Source organism: Eucyclogobius newberryi, unplaced genomic scaffold (genome assembly GCF_026437365.1).
Source record: "Eucyclogobius newberryi isolate DKJ021-1_F unplaced genomic scaffold, fEucNew1.0.hap1 SCAF_1, whole genome shotgun sequence".
Taxonomy (NCBI): Eukaryota; Metazoa; Chordata; class Actinopteri; order Gobiiformes; family Gobiidae; genus Eucyclogobius; species Eucyclogobius newberryi.
The window spans coordinates 25,834,679-25,843,941 of NW_027315723.1; the positions used below are offsets into that span (position 1 = coordinate 25,834,679).

Here is a 9,263-nt window from a genome sequence, read left to right on the forward strand (position 1 = left end):
GTTTGCCTCTGTTCCCAAGATGTGACTGCAGGGTGGCTGTTTCTTTGGTTTCATCTTAGCAACAGTAACAGAGCACAGACAGACAGGGATGAGTGGGAGGAAAGGAGAGCCATAACATCAGAAGACAGGAGAGACTCATCATGATCGGACTAGTGTAAATGTTTCAACAATTATTTCAATTAGAGTTATTGCTTGTTAAGGCGGCAGGATGGATCCACAATTTTGGACAAAGGTTTGGAGGCTTGGGAAGAGCGTCTCATGGAGACTTCTCACCATTTCATTCATCTTTTTGAAGAAATAAATATTCAAAGTCACGTGGATTTTTGAGGATGCTTGTGTGAGTGACATATTGCACCTTTCACTCCGTTTATTTCGAGGATGAAGCACGTGTGGAACTTTACTTTTTTTTCCAAAGTGTTGTAAAGCAGTATTAGCCCACCTGCGGAGGACTTGAACACACCATGGAAGTAAACCGGGGCCAGTCTGTGGACTTCTCTGCCGAGTATTCAGTCCAGATTCCCGGGGATCCCGATGCACGTGGCGGGGCCCGGGCCGCGGGGGTCACCGTGTCCGAGACCCGGTGCTGCCACTGCGTCCCGCGCGCGGTGCGTCTCACCTTTACGCCCGACTCACTGGAGAGACTTTACCAGAGCTACTTCCGCCGCCAGCGACAGAAAAGTCTGCTGGTCCTGGTCATGTTCGCTGCGCTTTTCAACAGCTTCATCGTCATTATGTGCGCGGTTGTCTTTACTCGAGACAAAGTGGCGATGATCGTGGTCGCGGCGGTGGGTTTAGCCGCTGACTTAGTGCTTTACATGTTGTGTTACTTTCAAAAACTTCCCTCTTCACCCGTGTTACGCGGGGCAGTGCCATACATACTGTGGCTTATGTTAAGTGTGCACGTCCTGTGTTACCTGGGGCTGTACCATGAGCCGGGCCCCCACGCCAGTAACTCGGTGGGATGGCAGACTTTCTTCACCTTCTGCACCTTCCTGACGCTGCCGCTGAAGCTCGTGCCGCTGCTCCTGCTCAGCGTCATCTCCTGCGGGGTGCACGTGCTGGTGCAGGGGGTCACTGTGGCCCAGAGGTTCAACGACAGCCTTGAGGGGCCACTGCTGGTCAGACAGGTACATACAGGATACTACTGCACAGTAAAGTGCTGTGGCCAATTTAATATATGTACTGCGATATATGCAACATCATTTATATAGATTCTATATAAAAGGTTTGCTTTTTACACTGCATTGTGCTTAAAACAAAAGGTTATCTGTGGACATGACTTTCAGGCAAAGTCATTGGAGTTCAATGAGGTCAACCCACAACCATCTGAAGCCCAAATGGAAAAAGCTTGGATCAACTTGTTTAATGAAGTTGTAGGTTAATTGTTGTGGTCAAAATGAAAGAAAGTCAGTTACTCATAAAATGATCACAGAAGTAATTTGTGAAAGTTAAACTTTTTATTTAACACCTCTTATAGACATGTCATGTAGCCAATTCCATTTTGTCCACCAGCTGATTAAAAACTATAAAAAGAACATTTATAATCAACTTGTTTTCAGTCATATTGACTCTTAACTCCAAACCCAGAAAAATAAACTAAAAATAAATAAATGATAAAAAAAAAATAGATGGCATGATATTGTATATCCTGTATACCCATAATCAAATAAAGTCAACTGTACTTCTGCCCCTGTAGCTTCTCGCTGATGTGATGCTGTACCTGTGTGCGGCCACAGTGGGGGTGATGTCATACTACATGGCAGACAGGAAGTACAGGACAGCCTTTTTGGAGGCACGTCAATCACTGGAGGTCAAACTCACACTGGAGGACCAGAGCACTCAGCAGGTGACATAACCATGCTCTGTCAGGATCATTATGTTTCTCACCAACTCCTAATGAGAAGTGTGTTTGCTTTCATTAAAGACTTAATAGGTGGATTGGAGTGTTTGTTGTTGTTAGCGGCGTCACCCTCAGGGACCTGTTTCCCATTATAGTTAGGCCAGCACTATCTCTGTTCTTACACAGGGATGACACTATGCACAAATAGATACAAAACACAATTAACTTCTTGACATAATTTATTAGCACTGCAAGCCACAATCCTCAAATTACTTTTAGTACTATTAATCAATCAGTATAACCTTTTTAAAAAAAAATATTTTGTGATGTCAATTAGGAGACTTTTTTATGAAATTGTCTTTAATCCCTCAGTCGTCTAGGAATGTCCCACAAAAGTTGTCAGATGAACTGAAGAAGCTACTTGGATGATGAGTTCCAAAACTCACTCCTAAAACGTTTGTGCGGTTGATGAACTACATGAAAAAAGATACACATTTTTAAGTATGGCTGGGCGCAATGTCAAAACAAAAAAAATACATTTTCATATTGACCGATAAATACAAATTCTGTCTTACTAAAAAGCAAAATAAGCATTTAAATCTTAATAACTTCAATACAAACAAAAAATAAAATCTAGATGGAATTTAAAATCTCATATTCATGCATAATAACATGCACTGTCCCGACCAAAAAACAACAGATCGTTTTCCGGCGTTGTTGAGGAGACAATTCTCATTCTCATTTACGATTAAAAATAATTGCCCATGCAGCCCTAATTTTATTTAATTTTCCAGATGTAATAATTAGTGTAAAGCATTATGTGCAATCCTAGCAAGAGAAAGTCTTGATACCTGTATGTTACAAAAGATACACTTAATTTTATTTTTTCACAACACTCTATTCACTCTATTCATTGTTACATTGGCTAATGTTTCATGAGCTCAATATTATCATAATTATTAGAGGCGTATTATTATTATTAATTTTACTGAAAGCTTCTGTTCAGACTATTGCAGTGAACGTGCCCTTTGTGTTATTTACTTAAACATACAGTTCAGATCAAACTATTCATGCATTATATATTGTGACGTGGTACATATCAAATCATTTTGTCTTGATATGCAGCCAACAGTGATACGATGGCCATTGTTTTTTGTCATCAGTCATTTCATCTTCGCATGCTTCACCAGGCTTATCTTTGACACCTGTGTTGCTCTGCGCCTCTTGCAGGAGGAGTTATTGTTGTCTATTCTGCCTAAACACATTGCTGATGAGATGCTGGAGGGCATGAAGAACCAGGCTGATCAGAACGAGGTGCAGCGGCAGCAGCAGTTTAACACTATGTACATGTACCGCCATGAAAACGTCAGGTTAGACCCACACGTTTTTAAAAATGCATTTGTCACGTGAGGGATCGTAACACTTGTCACTTTTGTCTTTCAGTATCCTGTTTGCTGATATTGTAGGCTTCACCCAGCTCTCCTCCACCTGCAGTGCCCATGAGCTTGTTAAGCTGCTCAATGAACTGTTTGCTAGCTTTGACAAACTGGCAGCAGTAAGTTTCTGTTCTATTGTAGGGCTGTACCACGAGAGAAAATCACACCAAACCATTTTGCAGGAGGGGTTGTCAAAGGTATCCAGATAGTAATCTATACTAAAAGTAGTATTGAAACCTTGATGTTCCCTGGAAAGCTTCAGAATGGTCACAGTCTAAGTATTATTAAAGAAACTACTATTATTTTTGTGTTGAAAATGACATTCAATTGGCCAAAGAAGAGTGTTTTCAAATTGATATTGAGTCTGTGTACTTACGTCATCAAATGCATGTTTTACACTTTTCATTTTCTGTTCAATTTAGACTATGTTACTTTTCTGGTGTAGGTCTGCCACCTGCTTGTATCCGTGGAGATGTTCTTGCATTGCCTGAAATGTTCCAGAGTATGGCATTAAACATATCTATATTTGTGGATAAAAGCAGTTGACAGCACCAGGCCAAGATACAGGACAGATGTGTGCATTTTTCAAGGTATGTTATAGCTATAAAAGACCCGTAATTTAATAAATGCAATATACTACGGAAAATCCAAGGAAAAACAGTAACATCTCCATGGAGACAAGCAGGTGGTGGTGGATCCCTCAGTAGAAAAGTTACATAGTGCACATTTGAGGATCTATTGCAATACTTTTCTTGTCATTTGTGCAGCCCCAGTTGAGTATTATAGTGTAAATATTACTAGATTTTCCAAACTAATGGCTGGCTTTATTTATCTAACAGCAACATCACCAATTAAGGATTAAGATTCTTGGCGACTGTTACTACTGCATCTGTGGTCTTCCAGACTTCAGAGAGGACCATGCTGCCTGCTCCATCAGCATGGGCCTTTCCATGGTAGAGGCGATATCGTACGTACTGCAGAGGTTTGAAGAACTCTATTTCAGTACGTGTTCCCAAAAACAAAGACACTATATTCTTCAGGTATGTGCGAGAAAAGACCCAAACAGAAGTAGACATGCGAGTGGGAGTCCACAGTGGCACTGTGCTGGGCGGAGTCTTGGGGCAGAAGCGATGGCAGTTTGATGTCTGGTCCACTGACGTCACTGTGGCCAATAAGATGGAGTCCGGGGGTATTCCTGGGTAAGAACGTTTTATTTTCCATTTTCATATATAAGAAAAATACAAAAATGGAAAAAAGCACAGTAAAATACATATCCGTGTCTGCATGGAACAACCTGCTAGGAAAACGTCTGGTTTCTGGCATGTTTTAGCATATTTCTGATGGAGTAATCTCATTGAGGTCATCGAAAAAATGCAGAAGATATTTAATATTTGTCAATACTATCCACCATTAATGTGTGTTTTTACAGCAGAGTGCACATATCCCAGAGCACCAGGGACAGTTTGCACGGAGAGTATGAGCTGGAGCCCGGTAACGGTGGCGAGAGGTGTGAGTATCTGATGGAAAAAGGCATTGAAACGTACCTGGTCATAGTGTCAAACAACAAAGCAAATGGACTGAAGGGAAACGTAAGTGCTATAACTAAATATATATATATATATATATATATATATATATATATATATATATATATATATATATAACAACAACTGTATCATATGCCCTATGCCTGTTGTTGTTTTGTTTTTCTAGAATCCAGGAACACTATCAAACCAAAATTCAAGACAGCTGATTAACACTACATCATCCAATGGGACAACAGCATCTCCCCAGACAACACCAGAAATGAAACTCGAGGTGAAATTGGTTGTAATCTGGGTGACTGGTTCCTTGAATGTCGAAAAGCTATATAAATGTGACCATTGACCATTGACCATTGTGACCATTGTTCCAGAACTGCCGTTTGAGAACCACTGCCCTCTAGCTATTAGTTGCTTAAATATTGCATAACATTGTAATAAAAGTAGATGCTCTAAAGGCATATAATATGTATTTCAATAACACTATTTTGTTTTGACAGTCTCAGAAGGTTAAGTTTGTGGAGGAGCAAGTGATAAACATGCGTTTGCAGCAGGAGCTCATAGAGAGGGAAACACAGCAAATGTAAGAATGGACAAGCACACTAAAATGTTGTCACTTTGCCAACACAGTCTTACATTTCTGGTTGTGCGCATCCCTGAAAGAATGAAAGAAAAAAAGATCAACCCTCTGTCATTGGGTTTTGTGGACCGGACGCTGGAGGAACACTACGTGTCGGAGAAAGAGAAAAGGAGTGGAGCGGCCTTCTCCTGCTGCGCCATAGTGCTCTTCTTCATCACAGCCATGCAGGTTTTCATAGACCCTCAGTGAGTGTGTGTGGTTGTTTAAAACCAGTTGAAAAAAAGTAAAGTCTGCCATGCTGATTCTCTATGTGCCCTTGTTTCAGGTTGGGTGTAAACTATGTCACTTTTGCAGTTGGAGAGGTTTTACTGCTCATACTTACTGTCTGCTCCCTTGCTGCTGTCTTTCCCAGGGTAAGAATTTGACCAAGTGTTTGAGACTCAAATAGACACATTTTAACCCTTTTAGCCAACTGAGAGGAAGTTAGTCATCCTGGCTTGCAGTCAAAGAATCAAGGCTTTGTTTATCTACTATCTAAAACTTGATCTGTAACTTAAAACAGCTAGCAAGCTATTCCTAAATATAAACCCAGCTCCAGATGTGGAGAAGGGCACCTGGGTGCATCCATCGCCCCTAAAGCACCATCAAATTATGGACAAAATGCATAGGACAATAAATCATACTTCAGTGTTTTATCAGTTCTATCCATTCATTTTATTTGATTAATTTCACTTATTTAACCAGGAAAGTTAAACAGCTTTTTGTTGTGTACCACAGATGTTCTCAAAGAGGCTGGTGTCTTTCTCTTTGTGGATTGATCGAACGCGCTGGGCCAGGAACATATGGGCTATTGCAGCCATCTTTGTTCTGACCATGACTGTGATTGCTGATATGGTAAAGTTTGGGGTTTGCTGCTGTGAGATATGATTGACACACTTTTTGAGAGTGGTACTATGCCCACACATAATTGTCTAATTGTTGGCAAACTATATGATCAGCAATGGGATCAAAATGCAGTGTTTATGGCCTTCCAAACACTTTAATTTCCATCTGCATGTTTCCACTTGTTCTCATCAAGCAATCAGTGTTTGACTACTTGTTCCCAGTGGGATCCATTAGTTGTCTGTGTCACTGCCTGCTGGCTCATTTGTTATGTTCCCTTAAGAGAAACCTGTTACACACGTGGCTGCTTTTCACCACTAACTAGAATATGAAATTATAAATTAGCATTTATTTCAGTTTTAATTGCAATGTTCACTGTCAATCAAAATGTTGCTGCTTTTGACTTGAAGCTCAGATGGTTGCATCAAAGTTGCACTATGTAACTTTCCTGGCGGAGGGTACTCTCCATATGTCATGTAAGGTATCGATTTTGGCATGTAAGGTATTGATTTTGGAGACGAGCAGCTGACGCCATGGGTCAAATTACTCATCAGATTTATGGAGAGGCCTTCACAGTAAGATTGCATGTCTTTCATCTATTTAAAAAACACCCGTAATCCAATCAGTAGGAGTATGTAATCATATCAGTTCAAAGCCATACTGTGGACCATTCCTGGCATGTTTTTGTTTTTTGTTTTAAAGAGAAGATGAAAGCCACATAATTATTTTCCTGAAGGTTTAATACAGATACAGAACTTTTTTTGCCAGCATACAAGACATTTTTTGTCTAACCCGGTCAATCTTCTTTGATGTTTTAGCTCAGTTGTGCTCCTCCATCACTCCGCCTTCTCAACAGCTCTACTGGTTTGGTATTGGAGGCTGTGGGGGACAGAGACTGTGCCAAAAATCCAAAACACTACAGCTTCATGGCAGTCACGTCACTCATTGCCACCACGATGTTAGTGCAGGTCAGCCACCTGATCAAACTAGGCCTCATGATGCTGGTGGTTACGGCTACAGGAGCGGTGAATATCTACAGCTGGAGTGAACTTTACGACCTTTATGATTTTATACAGTTTGAAAGTTACAGGTAAGATATAGTCTGCAAATTCATCTCAGCTAGTTAGCTTTCTATGGTGGAAACAATTGTGTTTTGTGTGTCCATGTCTTACAGAACATCTATTGTGCCGACCAAGTACCTTATGACTATGATGATTATAGTTATGATGATTGCCTTTTACTTTTTTGCCCGTCATGTAAGTTTTATGTTATACTTTAATTACAAACTCACCTGACGTATTGGAAAGTAAACATGTGGTATAATAGGAGTGCTTTGCTGTTTTTGTAGTTGGAGCATCAGTCTAGGAAACTGTTCCTGTGGAAAATTGGTGTTCATGACCAGAAGGAAAAGGTCTTTGAAATGAGACGTTGGAATGAAGCACTGGTCACCAACATGCTGCCAGAGCACGTAGCCAAACACTTCCTCGGCACAAAGAAAAGAGATGAGGCATGTATAGCAGTGTTCACGTTTCATAATATGTAGTATGTATAGCAGTGTTCACGTTTCATAATATTTATTAGGCTCAACATATCTCTTCTCAACAGTGTCACCCTGTGGCGACCTTAATATTTACATGTTGGCCCTTTCAAATATATTTTGTACATATGTAAAGTATGTACCGTACATTTTAATTATGTATGGCTTTGTTTTCCACATGTAGGAGCTGTACAGCCAGTCTTATGAAGAAGTTGGTGTGATGTTTGCTTCTATCCCCAACTTTTCAGACTTCTACACAGAAGAGAGCATTAACAACGGAGGCCTTGAGTGCCTTCGGATTCTCAATGAGATAATCTCAGACTTTGACAGTGTAAGTCGGCTCCTTTGTATTGTATATGCTCATACCATTTTTCTTGTAGACTCGCTGTTATTGTATGTTATAGTTGTTAGACAGAGATGAATTTCGCTGGATAACTAAGATCAAGACCATAGGCAGCACCTACATGGCAGCTTCAGGTCTCACTACAGAAAGTATCTCCAATGGGTACAACAATCTCAAGGTGCGTCAGAATCTAAAAAAAACCCCATTACATCCTTGATCTAAGAATGAAATGCGAACATTAAAAGCTACTGTTTCACAGACTGAAGAGACCTCATTGATTCAGCGCTGGCAGCATCTCGCTGACCTGGCTGAATTTGCTCTGGCAATGAAAGTCACACTCAACAACCTTAACAAACAGTCATTTAACAACTTCATGCTTCGAATAGGTCAGTTTATCTCAGTGAAAGGCAAAAGTAGATGCAAAATTGGAGATTTGCTCAAATTTGTCTGTTCACCTATCGTAGGACTCAATAAGGGTGGAGTGCTGGCTGGTGTGATTGGGGCACGCAAACCCCACTATGACATCTGGGGGAACACGGTGAATGTAGCCAGTAGAATGGAGTCCACTGGAGTCATGGGAAACATCCAGGTAAAGTAAATAGAAATAGAATATTTTATAATTTTGTGTCATGTTTAATTTATGTTTTTGTTTTCCTTAGGTGGTGGAAGATTGCTATAAAATACTTAACGAATATGATTTTCGGTTCATACGAAGAGGATCAATTTTTGTCAAAGGAAAAGGAGAACTACTTACTTTTTTCATGAAAGGTAGAGACAAGCCTGTTCAAACCAATGCTCCTGTTTCTACTGCTCTGCCTCACCAAGTGGTAGATGGTTCTTGATTTAATTTTAACAATATGTGGACACATTTTTGTTTACTTATATTCCTTTTGTCAAAGTATAGACTGCAAACAATATAATTCAAAATACAATATATTTTCTATAGAGGTCAGCAATGTTTTTCAATACAATAAACTGGTCATTATAATGGTGATTTTCTGTGGAGTGACTTTAATCTTTAGTTAATGAGATAAATGTGAGATTGTGAGTTACTGTAGAAAGGTACTGCAAAAACATATAACCTCAGTGAAACATGAATTTATT

The 9,263-nt window shown here is 40.1% G+C and overlaps 1 protein-coding gene across 1 annotated transcript; it reads left to right on the plus strand.

Annotated features, from left to right (window-relative positions):
• The first annotated feature begins 453 nt into the window (after nucleotides 1-453).
• Nucleotides 454-9,128, plus strand: adcy3b (adenylate cyclase 3b). Its single transcript, XM_072441371.1, is given in 19 exon segments — nucleotides 454-1,127; nucleotides 1,697-1,846; nucleotides 3,071-3,210; nucleotides 3,284-3,395; nucleotides 4,116-4,243; nucleotides 4,317-4,475; nucleotides 4,706-4,865; nucleotides 4,990-5,094; nucleotides 5,318-5,400; nucleotides 5,481-5,642; nucleotides 5,723-5,810; nucleotides 6,175-6,291; nucleotides 7,098-7,535; nucleotides 7,628-7,786; nucleotides 8,001-8,147; nucleotides 8,221-8,337; nucleotides 8,419-8,545; nucleotides 8,624-8,748; nucleotides 8,819-9,128. Coding segments are annotated over 19 exon segments (3,366 nt in total). The 5' UTR covers nucleotides 454-461; the 3' UTR covers nucleotides 9,002-9,128.
• The last annotated feature ends 135 nt before the right edge of the window (nucleotides 9,129-9,263 follow it).